At 34.3% G+C, this 18,818-nt stretch overlaps 1 protein-coding gene across 1 annotated transcript in view; it reads right to left on the minus strand.

Annotated features, from left to right (window-relative positions):
* The window catches only part of LOC125074353, a 67,175-nt gene that overhangs the window by 39,669 nt on the left and 8,688 nt on the right, over positions 1-18,818 (minus strand). The window contains exon 2 of the mRNA XM_047685656.1: positions 18,561-18,656. Coding sequence (XP_047541612.1) covers positions 18,561-18,654 — 94 coding nt within the window. The 5' untranslated portion in view covers positions 18,655-18,656. The remainder of the gene's footprint in view (positions 1-18,560; positions 18,657-18,818) is intronic.

The following is an 18,818-nucleotide window of genomic DNA, read 5'->3' on the forward strand; positions in this document are numbered from 1 at the left end:
TGACACAAATATAGCAATTGTCGCATTTTCCCATCGCCTTGGAATCTTTGAACAATACATATTTTTGTCAAGCTAGATTAATAGACAGTTCTATTAAGATTAATTCTTGAATGCACGGTGAATGTCGTATAACAGTTCAGTCGCTTATCACCATAAGCTTGCTACATATAACGCCATGCATAATAAATAATTCTCGGTAGAATCTACTTTCCGAACGGGTAGTAGCTTTAAATTTAATTCAATATTGTAATATGACGAATCAAAGGTCTTTTATGAGCCAGCTTGGATAAAGAATGTTTTTAGTATGATTTTATAGACGATTAAAAAAGCATTGACTGCGTATTCGTATTCCACACAGTATATTAATTATGTATTTTTAAAATAACAATGTATTTCATGATTACACGTTTGTAATTGTTGAAAAAATCCAAACTGTTTTGGTGCCGATTCTTCTCGGTAGAAACTATATTTCCTGGAAGTTTTGTGGTGGTCCTCTAAGACCTCCAGACCCCCAAAACTTGCCTGTAATGTAATGCAGGGTTCGATCTTGAGCTATACGTTACAGTGCTGCGTCACTGAAGAGCGAACGCCGGTAATATGAGTCGTTTTTGGACAATCGCCTGCTATCGTGTTAGGTTACAAATTGTATCATTATCGGTTGCGCACTGTTATTCTTCTCACCTACTGCTTACTTATGTCTCGCTTCCGGTGAAGGAAATATGATAATAACTTTTTATTTGATACTGTAACCTGACAATTCAAAAGCTCTTCTCAAAGATTACACGAGTAAATTATACTTCAGATTTTAAATGACACTTTAATTGATGCTTAGGACTCATTGAGTCCTAAAGATTTTTGTATAATTAGGCATTTTTTTCCTGAAATAATGATTATGGTCGAATTTCGGCTACCAGGTAATACGCGTTTTAATAATGAGCACATCTATCGGCCCTTGTGTGCTGTCCATGCAGAAGTCAGTGATAAGGTTATGCCGATGTAACCAATGTTTGCATGGGGCACCTGATTTAAGCGAAATACAAAAAAAATATATCTAAAATTTCCACACACATGTATTTACCGTATATCATATTTTACAAGGACAGCGAGGAATATTGATGCCACAGATTCTCTAATAGGCAAGGGGGTTATTTTTTTGGGTTAGAGCCCCATAAAGTTAGTTAAGATATTGGTGAAAACAGGCTTGTTAAACATAAATATCACGTTTAGAAGTTCACTTAAGTTAGCACCATCTAGTAAAAGCAACTTTCTGCTTAATATAGATAAGTACGACGAGAAAGTTCAGTTTTGATATCGTCCCACGCTGTGTGGTATCTCGTTTTCACATCTGAGTGAGATTCTATCGTTTAATTTGATACCTAAATGAAATTGTACTTTCATAAAGATTTCTTTTCACAAGATAATGTTCTGTCCCAACTTTGTAACTTCTAATAAGAAATTGCAATGCCACATTTCGGGTCCAAGCTAAACCATCCACTGAAATACACACTAAAAATGTCATCGAAATCAGTCCAAACTTTTAAGAGCAGTTCGGTTACATACAGAACAGATGATTTAGATGAAGAATCTTGGTCATTTAAGATCATAACCGTTAATGTCACCTTCACGCTGGATGTACTGTCTTTGTAATTACAAGCAAGGTATACGATATATACGGATTCTTGATTTATTTTTTAAAAACTATCGGTTAAATCGGACGGCTACATAACTATTCGCCGATATCTCGGGCCTTTGCAAATTGGTGAAGGTAAAGCGTGGTGGAATATGCTGCAACCTTCTCCTCAAAGGGAGAGGTGGCCTTAGCCCAGCAGTGGGAAATTTACAGGCTGTTAATGTAATGTATAATGCAGTTCAAAAACTGCGTAAGCGCCTTCACGGATTTTCAATAGTCACTCCTGTGTATTCCAATTATTCTACGGCATGAGAAAAAATGCAATTTGATCTTGAGATAAAAACCCATATAGATATTAACCAATTAAAAATATAACGAACGCTAATAACTTACATGTGTAATTACAGCGTGACGATAGTGTGGGATATTTTTTATATTGTCTGGTAGCTGATAACAATCATCTGGTTCTTAGCTGGTAACGCCGCGTTTGTCTACTGGCTATCTCATACCAGGTCACAACCTCATGAGCTCCTGAGTTTGAATGCAGTTATTAGGTTTATCTGGAGAGGAATTGTTATAGCGATCAGAGAAATTGAGTTTTTAGGTAGAATGCTTAGTGCTACTATTAAAGTGAGTATAATAGAAATTGGTCGAAAGAAGTACGTAGAAAAGGAAACGATATCTCTAACAATTATATATAAATGTAAGGCGGGAGATCACCTTTGTCAGGATTAGCCATGGTTTATGACTTGTGGATGCAATCGGATAACAAGATAAAACGTCAAAATCAATTGTATAGGTAATCAATTTACTTCTTCAAATATAATTAAAATCAAAAGTCTCAATAATCACTTTATATCACAAATGAATCGAAATTAGCAAAAACTATCGTAGATTACACGGAACAAAAGCAATTCGTCGTATTTGTGGTGCGTTTACGATGACGGTTTCTCTTCCCAGTTGAATGCCGCCATTATGTCTGCGCTAACCATCCATACGACGCTCCGATAGATTTTGACAGTGACGGTTAGTTGTCAAATCTAGTTCCGACATAACTCAACATATGGCGCTACGCATGCGCAGCCAATAGTTATTTGTCTAGATAGATTGTCAACGCTGAAAATGCATCGAAACAAATAGTAGCTGTACCCTATACAAGGTAGCTTGATCTTTTTGACGGATAATGTTGTCTTAGATTTTCGCGATTATTACACATTGAAATAAAACTAGTTTTTAACGGATTTAATCGCGTATATTAATTATTTTAATATCCCGACGTTTCGAGCACTTTGCAGTGTTCGAGACGACAACAACATTATGTGAACCAGTACGGACTGGAAACATCAAATAAAATTCGCCGTGTCTGCCCGTGACCACGAACACTGCAAAGTGCTCGAAACGTCGGGATGTTAAAATAATTAATATACGCGATTAAATCCGTTAAAAACTAGTTTTATTTCAATTTTTTGACAGATGTAAATTTTTCTGATCGACATAATTTTGCATTGACGAACACATTATTTTCTTAATTTATTGCTACAAATATCAATTACAAAAATCCTTATTAAAGATAATTGTTAAGTTATTGTTACGAACGGGGGTCCTATTGGTTGGGTCTCTTTGGCTAGTGGTTGGGGTCTCTTTAGCTGGTATAACTCTTTTTAGAAAAATAAGTTTAAAAAAATTGAATTCTAATTTGAATTACGCATTCAATCATTCCATCGACTGTTAATGTTATATTTTCTGTTTCTCATCACTAGTCCGTCTGTCAAAAAGATCAAGCTATTTTAACAGGGTATAACAGTTGAACTAAGCGCACGCGCCGTTGTAAAGTAGTATGACTCTCGGCGGGTGTCAAGCCAAGCTGTCACGTAAACCAAAATAACAGATTTGGCCCATTTTAGTTCCTTTGTTGTGCGACATCACCATCACAATTAAAATGGTAAATTTAAAAAAGGCCTCTTTCAAAAATCTCATATTAAAAAAAGTTCTACACAGCCCGTAAATTTTACTTGATGGTAGGGTTTTGTGCAAGGATGCAATCGTTGGAATTTTAGTGGATATTCCGGTATAGGGCGCATTAGACGTCTTGAGTACCGGCGAGACAAAAAAAAAGATATTCTACTGCCAAAAAGCAGTACTAAAATAGTATAGTACATATACTAGGGATGTAACATCTCAGATCACAAGGTTAGTGGCGCATTGGTAATATAATGTAAATCTCTTAAAGGGAAGGAAGTCTTGCACTATTCTGAATATAAATGTGATAGAATATCAAGTAACCTAATATTATCATGATATTTTACTCTATAAAACTTAATACAAATTGATTTTATAAAAAGCGACTTTTAAGCCGCGGTCTTCGTTTAAAATTGACGTTAAATCCACTGAGTTATATCCCCGTTATTGCTTAAATAAAGTTTTATAGAAGCATATTGTAATACAATATACTGCAACCACAGAGTCTAAATAAAAAAAGACCGATAAATAATTGGTAATTAAACCGAGTTAATTGCACGACGTAGCATAAAATACCATAAAATGCAATTGAATTTAGTCCTAACGAAGGGAATAATGGCCGAAGATTTTTCTACAATGTCTTAAAACTCGTAGATTTATATTCGAAGTCGTTTTCGCGATACGACGGCCGCCATTTTGAATTGATGACATCACGTGCGGTGTGTTCTTTGGGCTGAGTTTATTTAATAGCTAGAGATAGACCAAGTTTGATGGTAAGTGACTTGTTTTGGGATTTTAAGAGGCTATTTTTAGTACTTTACGACTTTATTTATAAATAGATTTATCGGGTCATTAGATAAACGAGAATTTCTTACTATCTGTCATCCTTTTGTGATAATACTCTTTTCTATAGTTTAAATTACAGTCATTATTTATTAAAAAGTTACACTTCGTTATTATGTCATCAATTTATGAATCATTATCTGTGTGATAAGTTAGAATAACCCGCCATCTTTTCATTTAATGTTTTAAGTACCTATCATTTTTCCACAGATAATAAAATCTTAAGTTGGGTCAAGAGTTACTTAATAAAACTAAAGTTGGATTTCAGTAGACATAAATATATTCTTAATTATATATTATATATTATAAATGATTATCATTTACTTACACTTATTTTGGCCTTTAAAACTATTGACTCGAATTTGTTCTACCGTCAAAAATCAACTAATTAAATCTTTATTTCAGTAAAGTAGAAAGTAAATTTAAAGCTTATGTTAAACAAACACATTAATACGTATAGCCCGTTATACAGTACAAGAATACATTATCATACCTATATCCTAATACTGGGAAGAGGTTTTCTGTGTGTGTAGGAGGTAATCTCAGAAACTAATGATCCAATCCTAAAAAGATTTCCCTGTTAGAAAGCTAAATTATTTCTGATCGATAAAGGGTATAAACAAAATAATTATCATATCATTTTCTTAATAATGATCTGCAACCGTGCGTGGTTACGTGATAATAAAATCGTGGAATATTAGATATTATTTTTAGACATACTTTCCGTTTTAGTTAATTTTTTATTACGTGTATTCAATTCCAACCACGACAGGAGAAAATCTACATAAACAACATTTGACAGCAAATTGACACGATATCATTGGTCGAGAGCTTGATCAACTATTATATTAATTATGGATTTGCGAAAAAAATGAGTTTTGAACGTCGACGAAACTGTTATCGGAACTTTTGAAGTAAATTAAAGTGGAAATAAGAAGTTAAGTGCAATAGTGTAGTTTATAAATAAAGATATATTAATCATAAACTCTTAGCAGTGCACAATATAGCCGAGTTATTAGCAAATCGCATGGAATACATAAATCTAAGGTTTGTTTATCTCTTTTCCTACTTACATTGGAAGATGGTTTGGAATTGGTAAACGATCACCAGATCAACCTTAGAAAATGTATAAAAAATATTGACCAAACCTTAAACGCGTATGCAACATATCCATTGGGAACTGAGTTATTACGTCCCTTGTGGCTTTAGTTATTGGTTCGCGCAACATAAAGGACTGCTGTTTGCCAGTTGAATACGTGATGAGGGTTGTATTTTTCTTTTTTTTAATAGTTGTAATGGAATAGGCGTTTGTTTTCCATCTCACCTGATGGAAGGTGTAGTGTATTTTGCCTCTAAACGGAAATACTTAATATCAGGATCCGTTTAGATGGGTGGGCCAGTGTAACCGCTTAAATATATTAAAGATGAAATATTAGAAATTGTAATCTATAATAATCTATATTAATATTAAATAAAGAAAGTAACTGTGTCTGTCTATCTAATGTTTCAAAGACAAACTCAAATTCCTTTATTTAATATAGAAGCATTACAGTTACTTATTTATAGTCAAATTAAACACTACCAATTCGGGAAAGAAAACACCCTGACATGAGAAGAACCGGCGAAAGAAACTCAGCGGGTCTTTTTTTTGTCAAACTAATTAAATACATATATCGAATATGAATGGAAATAGCCAGGAGGCGATCGTTTCATTCCCGAGGTGTGCTATCAATCATAAACTCACTAATTCTATAGTAACCTTTCGCACACAAGCGTTCCTTAACATTTTTTTTTAATTTGCCAATAGAAGCATTTTGAACGCTTTCTGGGATCCTGTTGTAGAACCGTATGAATTACGAAGCAAGCTTGAACTCCATGAAAGGACGTTTGATACGTTTTTATGCCTTACAACTGACGTCCAACCCCTAAAACACGAGCAAAGTCGCAGTTTGATATATATTCGTGAAACGCGCGGCGCCGCGTGTTTTAATTAGTCGGACCCGAGTCGAGTTACAGTGTATTGTTAAACAGTGCACAGTCACGTGTACTAAACAAACAATGGTTACCGAGAAACGTGGACGAACAAACACACGAGTATTAACTCGTCTGGGTCCCAGTCGTTAATAGTATGTGTATGTTGCAATATTGTCATTTCTCTTGAAGTTTCTTGAAGTATTTATACAACTTTAACATTGAAGAATAAATAAAAAAAAAATTCTAGTTTTTGCCGGAGAATTGAAATTCTCGGCTGATGGCCTGAGGGGGACCCGTACGGTTATGACTAGAGATTGAGATGCATTTATATGTCTCTTGTACACTGGCTCTGGCACTCACCCTTCAAACCAAGGTAAAATATCTGATAAGTGGGGCGTTACCTATCCAGACAGACTTGCACAAAGCCCTACCACAAATATACGAAATGAGTTCGCTTCGAGTGAGTCTCGACTTCAAATGCGTTTGGATGTCTTGTCACCATTAGACAAAGGTAGTATATACCAGATTTAGAGGTAGTGTAGTTCTGTTCACTCATAAAGCCGCGCCCCTCCACTTTAAATGATCGATGCATGAGTGCCTCTCGGACCTAAAGCATGTCTTAGTGTTAGCGAGACATCTTAGCGAAAAGACAGCAGAAAAATTACAAACTAGATGATATTTGTAAAATATGAAATAGATCTTTAGTAAAATATGTAAACTTATATTTATACTTTGATTTAATAAATGAAATTCCACCAAATTCTTTAAGTACGTGTCGTTTTTTTTTTTTTTGATTTATGCTTAGACATAATTTCTTAGTGCCCAAGTTTGTGCACGTCAGCGATGTAAGGAATGGTTAATATTTCTTACGCCGATGGCTATGGTCGGTGGTGACCACTTATCATTAGGTTGCCCATTTGTTAGTCCGCATATATATAATAAATAATAATAACGAAATCGTTTTCGAAAAGTATATATATATATATTTATTTATTAAAACAAGTAAAAACACGGGACGTAACCAGTTATAAAGCTATACCATTCACAATGCGTTTAAGGCTAGCTATTCATTATCTTATAAACGGTCTTTTTTATACGAGGAATTTTAAAAGTAAAAAAAAAAACGTTGGCAGCTTCGCGAAGAAATATTAATGTCGCTTTAAAAAAAACCTAAACCATCGGCGGGAACGCGTTCTATTTTTAAACTCGTGTCAATTTTGCTTTTTTCCCGCCAACCTGCATCCGTTACCAGTTATGTCTAGACGTAGTGTGGTCTGTGAAACGTGTACACGATATTATGTTACACTTTTAAATATACATTTAATTAAATTAATAACATTGTATTATAAACCAGTACGTACGTGGTTTATCTAATAAATATATTAATAACGAGGATTATTACTTCAAATGAAAAAAAAAGAGTCTTTACTAAGCTTCTTACCGGTCAAAATCTACATTCAGAACTGGTGGTAGTTTAACATTGAATTTATTATTATTGTAAAAATATCACCTCTTAGCTATTTATTTGTTATATGTATTGTAAACAATTACAAAAAATGCCTGAGTTTTTATTGTCGTAGTTTTCACTTTCACTATCAAAAACTAGATGTAGTGAAGTTACATAAATTTATTTGAATTGAAAACATGACGATTCAAAAGTGTTTTAAGAGCCTATGAATTGTATTGTTGAATGTTTTCTCTTTGTGCGTTTATCACGTGATACTTACTAATCGTCTTCGGTTCTAAACTATTTTTTTTTTATTACTATCAGTATTTAAAACGGGATATTTAACATGTTTTGTCTTGTTCACGAGACATCCGTAGATAATGTCGAAATATCGAGCTGCACCAAATAAAAATAAGTTAAATATCCTGTTTTAAATACTGATAATGGTGATGAGTAATAAAAATAACCGTGTTAATTTAAAATCTTATATATTTTTTTAATTCCGTTCAATCTTTTTATATTTCATGTCCAGCCAAGAGTAACAGCCAGTATGGTATATAAAAAATCGCCTTATTTATGTTCTTAGCTGAAGTTTAGTATTTAAAACTTTTATCCTATTCACTATAGTATAGATTATTGTCTGCGTCCCTTTCTAACATTCCGTTTAGTTCGACAGAACGCCGAGTCCGCGCTGCACGTCCACAGTGTTACCACGAAGCGCTATCTTGATATATCGATACATCGGCGACGACTCGCTCATTGCTAATATCGATTTTGTATTCGTTTTATATCGATATACATTTTAAAGAATTTTCGTAAGTTTTAATTCAGAATTAAACGTTTTGCTGTTATGGTCTGAAGCGATTGCTAGTTTGTTATCAAATTGATTTATTTCGTGAGATAATTAAACTATGTGATGTCTTGCATAGCTGACTGTTTTTTTACTGAGAATGGTCACCCAGACCAAAAGCGGCTATTTTTTAACGTTGTCCAAAGATATATTCAGAAGGATTATACAGTAATATAATAGTAATATAGGTGGTTGGTGATACATTTTAATAAAACTTTTTTTTTTAAATATCATGGACTTAGGTGAGAGGTCGTTGCCTTTAGACATTGGCGATGTATGTAATATTGGGCATTCCTAACATCACCAATACGACACCAACCTCGAGGACAAAGATGTTCCATCCCTCCTGCCTGTAGGTACACTGGCACACTCACCCCAGAAATCTGAACGCAACAATTATAAATATTGCTTCTTGGTGATAGAATATATAAGCCTTGCAAAACTGCCTACCTAAAAATACCTCGGCTATAGAAATTCTGGCGAAGGGAATCGATGATCTTTGAACACTTGAAATCAGTTCAAGGAAGGTCTAGTGGTGAACAACGGAGAGTTTCCTGTCGAAATAAAACCTGAAGTTTTAAAGTTTGCGCGGACAAACCAGAAGAATTGACAAATCACCATTTAAAAATATACACTCAAACTTACAATCCAGCACGTAACTCTCTCATGAACTGAACTTAATTAACAACAAAAACATTAATCGAATAAAACCGTTGCAACGAGCTGATTGGAAAAAACGCAATAAACAACGTCACGCAGAGTCATTAAGTATTTACTATTAACATTATTATAATATTACCATTTATTAAACTTATAAAGGCGCCAGTTACTGCCGCGTGTGACGTGGGATTTGTGTTGGTAACGGAGTTGGTAGGAACCCGGTGTCTTTTTCTGTCGCCAAGATATCCCAGTGGTTAGAAAGCGTACACCTCAATCGACGTTTACGGTTTTACGCCAAGCACTAATGTATTTTCACCTGTTTAATTTGTGTGTCTAAAGCGGTAAAGGAAAATATTGTAAAGACTTTTATGCTATAGGTGGATTAGCAGGATGCTCACCTGATAGAAGGTGACTATCACCGCCTGTCATCTGCAACACTGCACTTGGAGGTGCGTTGCCGGATTTTGAGAAATGTCTAAACTCTTTCTTGAAGGTTCTCTAGTCGTATCGATTCGAATAAACCGCCTTCTACTGGCTCCACGGGGATTTGGTGAGGCAGGAAACCTACATGTTTCTAATTTGAAAGGAATTCTTCCACACGTGTATCTAAAGGTCCAAACCTTCTGTTAAAAGGGAGAGGAGCCCTTAGCCCGGCGTTGGAGATTAAGACAGATATTTTTTTTTTAAACTCTACGTGTTTTCTGTCTTATTTCGATAAAAATATAATAAAATAGTAAGAAAATGTATTGGTGATATAGACTTCCTTAATTCTTATTGCTTGATAAATATATTAATATACACTAATATTATAAATGCGAGAGTATTAATCTGTCTGTCTATCGCTCTTTCTGAGCCAAACGAACGGACCGAGTTTGATAAATTTGGTATGAGGCAAGCTTGAAATTTTAAAGCTTGGATTATAGATATGTCCTTTTTAATATCTAACACCCGACGATCCCTAAAACGCGAGCGAAGCCGCGGACGACAACGATAATTACAAATTATTATATAATGTAACAGAAAGGATCTTCTGAGCTACCATTTGATCTTTAAGTTAAACTCATCTAAACATATTAAACTTAACGAAATTATTAAAAAGGGCGTAGACCTCCAAGAGTGCCGTACCAGTAACCATCCCACGTGTCTTTATGTCTTCGAAGTAATATAGCGTGATGTATTAAACGCCCACTATCTCTCAATTAGGTATAATTTTTTTGCAGATGAATCAAGCTAACTGTACTGTTCGGGTCATTGGCGTTCACAATCGTTAGCAAGGCGATGTTATTAATTCTAAATTGTTTGCGATTCACGACTGTAGCGTATTAACGACTAACATCCACTTTTAAAAACGGTTTACATCTAGTTATACAGGACTTTGTGTAATCGAGAGTCCGCCATATTGAATTTAGTGTGACGTCACATAGCGTTATTCTTTACTTAAATGACCGTGTCTTGTGTGAGTTTTCTCATATTTTGGAATTCTTGTTAAGGTATAATCCCAATATAATTGTGGTATTAGTGATTATAATTCAAATTTTAACTGTCGGTCTGGGCTGATGGTAAATGATCACCATCGCTCATAGACACTGTCACTGTTACATTGAACATCCCTTACATAGCCAACGTGTAACCTTGGTTACTAAAATGTTACCTCCCTTGTGATTGTAAATACATTGGCTTATCTGCCCTTCGAACCTTACACAATATTACAAGTATTGTTGTTTTGGCGGTAGAATGAGTGGGTATGAGGTGATAGGGGAGAATATGAGGTATGACCCACCATGAAGGGCTTTGACAAAATTTATAATCGTATCGTTGATATTTAAGACTTCGACACTGACACGGTAAACATGAAATTCTATACCGTTCAGAAGATCGTCATGACTAAATCAGTAGGCTTTATACAAGGTTAATTTTAATATCGAACTACCACCAAAATGTTTATTCTATGGTAAGAACCGACAAGAAAATCTATAGTTACTCTTTTCCAATCAAAAAATATTAAATATAATGTCAATGTTACGAATACAAACACCTACATTTTCAATAATTTATATAACCTTTTACAGTATAATAAGTCTTAACGAATAGTCATTTTTTATAACACGACTTTAAATTTTAAATATAGGCACATGGAATATGTCCAGCCTGAGAAGGGATGTACTAACTTTGTGAAGTCGAAAGCTTAGTGTTACAAGTACACGACAACCAGCCAGTTAAATATTTAATGCCTTATAAAATAAAATAAACCTTTATTGCTGTATCACTATCATTTACAATACATGACTTAATTGAATTCATTACTGACAATCGATTTTCCAACGCGAGTCCTTCGACAAAGGCCTCCTCCAAAGAGTTCCATCTACATCTTGCAATTCTGAGCCATTCTGGGCCGGCACCTCGTTTGAGGTCGTCTTGCCAATGTTTCGTTTGTCAATCTTTACTTCTTATAAAACACACAAATAGTAAACCCTCACAGTTTACTATTTGTTTGAGGTTGATTGTTCGTACTGCACTGTGCTGTTTACAGTATGACAACTGGAAACAGCCTTTTTACCGTATCCCATCCCTTAATCCGTTATCTCTCGTTACGAAAATATTATTTAAATTCATATTATACAAGCTTTGAAATGTTTATAACTCATTGCGTGGGCGTGAAGGCTTGTGTGGGATTACAATTACATTGAAAAAAGAGATTATCATTCTAATATCAACCTTATTACATTAACATAAGACTGTTTTATACATTTTTAACCGAATTAGTATTGATATTTGTCAGGTATTTGAGTTTCGATTCATTGGAATATTGACTTTTAACTGACGTTATTAAGGTCGATATTTGAATGTTACGTTTGTTCTTTAAGTTTATATTTAAAAAATCAACCTTATTGCTTTAACATAAGGCTGATTTATACATTTTTTTCAACCGAATCTGTGTTTATATTTGTCACGTAATTACGTCAAAGAATGCATTTGAATTTTGACTTTAATGACATTGCATTAAGGTCGGTTTTTTAATGGTGTACTTGTGCTTTATAAAGTTAGCCTTTTACGGCGTAAGGCCGTTCTCTCATGTGGGATGATATGAATCATATCGGATGAGAATTATTCTTAATTAAAAACTTTTTGGTTACTTTTTTTATTATTGTAATGATTTTATAATTGAATTTATGTGGTTTGAAAGGGACTTGGTGGCTTTGTGGAGAAACGCGTGGACTAATGGTCGTAGTTATAAAACAGCGTATGTACCATTGAGGTTCCTTGTTATAATTAATCTCGTGAACGACGCTATGAAATTATCCTGAGTTATTTTGTATGGGATGAAATAGGTACTATGAAAATAATTTTCTTCAAGAATTTTTGCAGTAGTGTGGATTACGTTCAAAAACTTCCCTTTAAGGATGTTAAGGTCTGTGTCCAGCAGACATTCATGGTCTGTAATACTCATTATTATATTAAAATGGCCTTTAGAAACGCACTAAAAGCTTCGAACTTCCACATGTAAAGGTATTCAACGATACTTTGTATCAGACTAAGATTAATTGTTAAATATTTTTCATTGTTTTATCGAAACTGTTTCAAGCCTCGTTCAGAATACAAATTTATTTGCGAGACACGTTCCTAGTTAATATTGATTATATTTGCATACGCACGACGCCATTTTGTATGTGGAATATTTAATGCGGCCGCGAACACTAAACCAATGTTACGATAGTTTCCACAAAACTATACTAAACAATTATTATTCAATAGATTCCGCGAAGTTACTTATAAAGTTAGTTGGTTTAGAGCTAGAAGAACAATTTTGAACCTATTATCTTTGGTTAGGTTCTACATTTTCTATCGACTGGGTTATATCTGCTTTTATTTATATGAGCAAGAATCTTTAACAGTTTGGAGATTTCATTTCGAAGTTTATCTATATTAATATTATCAAAGCGTGAACTATGCCTGTTTGTTTCACGCTTAAACCACTAAACAGATTTTGATGCAATTTAGCACGAAAGAAGTTTAACCCCAAGGCATTGGCTTCTTTTTAAGACACTCAAGGGGGTAAAGTTAGCTATGAAGGGTAGTACTTATGCAAGATCTTTAAAGGATTTTCAACCAAAACTGAAACACTATTTAATATCACACTAGGACTCCTTTTAGCATTTAGCATTAGCGGCTGCTAATGCTAAATGTCCCACTGCTGGGATAAAGGCCTCCTCTCCCTTTGAGGAGAAGGTTTGGAGCATATTCCACCACGCTGCTCCAATGCGGGTTGGCGGAATACACATGTGGCAGAATTTCGTTGAAATTAGACATATGCAGGTTTCCTCACGATGTTTTCCTTCACCGCCGAGCACGAGATGAATTATAAACACAAATTAAGCACATGAAATTTCAGTGGTGCCTGCCTGGTTTTGCACCCGAAATCATCGGTTAAGATGGACGCGTTCTAACCACTGGGCCATCTCGGCTCAGGCCATCTAGGACTCCTTGTTGCATCTGTATCTGTGTGCTATTTTTATAAAACTAAAGAAGTTGTTTTCCAATGGGGTTATCAACTTATCAGAGGTTTTTATAAATAATATATTAATAATCGTGCTTACACTGGTTAAGGTTCAAGCAGGATATGTTATATACGATTCTATTTAACTGACATCACTTTGTATTTAAAATGTTCGATAGTACATACAGAGTTTTTTTTCGGTTCTCGATATAATCTACATTTCGGACCGGTGTTAGCTTTACGTATAATGCGGCTATGTATAATGACAATTCAGAAGTGCTTATAAAAGCCTACTTGAATAATCTATACTTTGATTTAGTTGGTATTTGTTCTCGCTTGTATGTTATACATACCTTTACGATAAGTTAAACGGTTCAGTTGACGTGCCTCAATGAAAAAATATAAGTTATTAACACTTCACGTTCCAGAAAAAAATACAAAACATATCCAAAGAGATCTTAGTAAATTTATATATATAATAAAATTGGAGTGTCTGTTTGTAATATTAAAATAACCGTTTTTTACTAAATGCATATGTATACACGGTACATAAAATGGCATTTTTTTTATTTTTGTTTGTCTGTCTGTTTGTTTCGGCTAATCTCTGGAACGGCTGGACATATTTTGACGGTAATTTCACTTGATAGCTTCAGTAATAAGGAATAACTTAGGCTACAACAAAAACTGTTTTGTTAAATTCAAACCCGCACGAAATCGCGGGCACAGCTAGTACATATATAAGATTCTATTTATATGAACATATATATATATAAAACATAAATCGGTTCTTTAATATTTTTTCCAGAGGCCTATGAAATTAATCCCCACTCATCCAGCCTCGATTACGAAGGCGACAGTGACAAACCATCGCGCATTTAATCCGGATTGCGCTTCAAATATTTAAGAAAACAGCTTTAAGTATAAGTGGGCGTCCACATCTGCGCAAACAAGCGAATCAGAATCGTCTACGCCACAAAGACAACAGAGAGACAGAGTTGAAGCTTAATATATTTAATTTTGGATTCTATCGTTAAAAGACGCTAAGTAAATTAAATTTTATTAGTAAATATATTCTTATACCTATAAAATATATGTATATGGTAGGCGGACGAGCAATCGGTCCACCTGATGGTAAGACTGCCCAAAGACAATGTCGCTGTAAGAAATATTAACCATTCCTTACATCGCCAATGCGCCACCGACCTTGGAAACTAAGATGTCATGTCCCCTTTGCCTGGGCAATCATCCTTCAAACCGGAACACAACAATACTGAGTACTGCTGTTTAGCGGTAGAATTATGATGAGTTTGTTGCACTTACACAGACGGGCTTGCACAGATCCCTACCAAGTAAATGTTTCCGGAACTACTAATCTATTAAGTTGTTTTTGAGCCGCTTCGGTCTATAAGCGAGGTCCTAGTTTAATCCTCGGTCGGGAAATAAAAAAAATAATAATAATTTGGTACGTAAAGTCGTCGGAAAGCCTGATTTATTTATCGTAAAGAATTCACTTTTTCAATGAATACGGACAGGCAGACTACAAACTAACGACTAAATGAAAACAACGAAATAAAGATTGGCTACAAATATAAGTTGATTTAATTACTATTATTATTATATCATATTATTACTATATTATTTTAATGTTGAAAAAGAGTAACTACTGAGTATCTTGCCGGTTCTTTTCGGTAGAATCTACAATCGAATTGATGGTAGCTTTTCTTTAAATAGTTTGTTAAATGATGATTCAAAAGTGCGCTTGTAAAAGCCTACTTGAATAAAGTATATTTTTAATTGATTTGACTAGTTCGCTTGATTCAAACGGTTCTGACCGCAGCTTAACGAAAAGAAAGAAAATATTTAAAAGCCTCCTGATGCTTCTATCAATGACAGCTGGGCGCTGAATTCCTGTTTATATTTTATATATTTTAATATGTTTATGTAGATTCTTAAATATATTTCATGATTGATTATATTATTATGATACGATTCAAAAATAATTATCTCTTATAAATTTTATAACATTTATGTTAAGTGTGACTTAAATTTATACTTGGTAGTAGGGTTTTTGTATAAGCTCGTTTGGGTACCACTCACTCATCATATATTCTACCGCCAAAGCGATACTTAGTTTTTTTTGTGGCATTGGTTGGCGGACGAGCATATGGGCCACCTGATGGTAAGTGGTCACCACCGCCCATAAAAAAGGCGCTGTAAGACATATTAACCATTCCTTACACCAATTATGCGCCACCAACCTTGGGCACTAAGATGTTATGTCCCTTGTCCTGTGATTACACTGGCTCCCTCAGCCCTTCTAACCGGAACACAACAATATAGAGTACTGTTATTTGGTGGTAGAATATCTGATGTGTGGTTGGTACCTACCCAGACGGGCTTGCACAAAGCCCTACCACCAAATGAACTCAGTATTGTTGCGTGCCAGTTTGAAGGCTGAGTCCCGGTGTAACTACAGGCACAAGGAAGATAATATCTTAATTCCCAAAGCTGGTAGCGTATTGGTGATGTAAGGAATGGTTAAATATTCCTTATAGCGCCCAGTGTCTATGGGCGATGGTGACCACTTAACGTCGAGTTACATTTGCAAGTCGGTCTACCAATTATAGAAAAAAAAAATCGGTCAACAGAACATCATAGAAAGTATTAATAAAATTCGTGTATTGCTCGGCGTAACGAATCGATTAAATTTCACGCTCTCAATACGCACTTGTTGACACACTGACTGAAAAGACAATCTGAAATACTCAATTGATATTTAGATCAATAGGTTTGATAAATACACCAGTACACTGTAATTTATTTTTTTGATTTTCTTATAACCTTGAGGTTGAAATAAAATCAAAATTAACAAATATCTTCCATTTATGGACCTCCATTAAATCGGTGAGGGTCATTTTTATTTCTTATTTTACGCGGGAAATCATTTTGGATTAATCCTTAAAGCCATACGAATGACGTTCTGAAATCGATACATTTACAAAATATGAGTTTATTAAATTTCTATATTAATAATTTCATGCAGGTCTACGATAGATCCGATCGAAACTTATCTACAATAATAGATCGTTAAAAATAATGATTTTTTAGTCGACAACATATATCCGCACAATTCGTATAATCGAGATATTTCGATAATAAATCCATATAATTCAATGACATGACAGTTCAACGGGCGGCCATGTTTGACGTTTACGGGCGCGTTCAGTGATTGTGTCTCAAATATTAATTTCATGCATCGGTACGGTAAACTCAATTGGAACTTATCCGGAATAAATTATTTATATATAATAAAGCGTATTTGTTTAGTTTTATTTATTTTACTGGAGCGAAGCAATGTAACTGCATAAATATTATACCTACTCGTATATTCGGAGATATATAATTTATTTCTTGATCTTAAACATGTTACATTTAATAAAGATTTTCTTTATATCTTAAGAAATATTTTAAGTGGATTGATTCTTGGCTGTTTTTGGCGGTAAAATTGTATTAAACTTGATTCTATAATATACTGATAAGAAACTAAAGTAAAGAATATTTTAATTATAAAACTATCATACAAAGACGAATTAGAAAATAATTCATTCCATAGAAGACGTTACGTTAGTTACGAAGGCACATCATATATAGCCTATTCCAATGGAAGTAGGAAAAAAGATAAACAAACCTTAGATTTACGTATTTCTTGCGATTTGCTAATAACTCAGCTATGTTGTGCACTGCTGAGAGTTTATGATTAATATATCTTTATTTATAAACTACACTATTGCACTTAACTTCTTATATCCACTTTAATTTTACTTCCAAAATTCCGAAAACATTTTCGTCGACGTTCAAAGCTCCATTTTTTCGCAAATCCGTAGTGAATATCATAGATTAACCAAGCTCTCGACCAATGATATCGCGTCAATTTGCGGTCAAATGTTGTTTATTTGGCTTTTCTCCTGTTATGGTTGGCATAGAGTAGATATATACTGTTCTGAATATTTCAATCAGCCCTTCATAAATAAATAAATATACGATAATTTGAAACTCGATGAGATGAAAATGCATCGCAACGAAAAGTCAAACTAAGTGTCACTTCAGTGTGAATTGCACACACACAAATATAAATTGATAATTGTAGTTTTTAGTGTGATATTGGAACGCCGATTAATCTATGGTACATTTCTAAGATTAATTTAAATCTTAGGTCAAAGGCGTAGTATTCATTTGGAAGAGGTCCATATCAAGTAGTGGATTGCGATCGGTTGATGATGTTTATGTCGATGTAAGTTATCCGCCTTAAAGTGCTCCTATGACCAACAGTCGACCACAAACGCTACGGTACCGGTAGGTCCATTAATTCAGATACACGTTGATATGTAATAGCAGAGTGTTATTTTACCAACGCACGCGGTTTTCCTCTTTGTGACGTCACTTTGCGGATTATATGTAAACTTTTTTGTTGCAACCTATTTATACGTTAGTAACATATTGAAGGAAAATTTCCAGCGAAAAAATATATGTTGATTTTAAACATATTTTGATTGTGAAATGCAATTAGCCTTTACGGAGCCACTGTAAGGGCTCCAAATGACGCCCTTAATATGGGATCTCTCGAATGTTGATTCGGTCGATATTAAATAAATTCGCTTCATTTAAACTTATTATTTAAACTACTTAAAAAAAACTGGCTCACCTTTAGCTACCACCATGTGCACAGAGACAAGACACAACACCAGTTTTAAAACCACCATCTTGATGTTAAAGCACTCTTCACACGGAACACTCATATCTGTAACAAAAGAAAAATCTAAATCAATAAGTATTTATTTTGGCTCTTGACGCGTTTAAACCGTCATTATACAAGATTACGTGAAATGCTACCCCCGTAGCAGCATTCGATATGAGAATTATGTTAAAGACTTATTTTGTATTGGGTAAACGTAAACAATTG

This window comes from Vanessa atalanta, chromosome 27 (genome assembly GCF_905147765.1).
Source record: "Vanessa atalanta chromosome 27, ilVanAtal1.2, whole genome shotgun sequence".
In the NCBI taxonomy this organism is placed as follows: Eukaryota; Metazoa; Arthropoda; class Insecta; order Lepidoptera; family Nymphalidae; genus Vanessa; species Vanessa atalanta.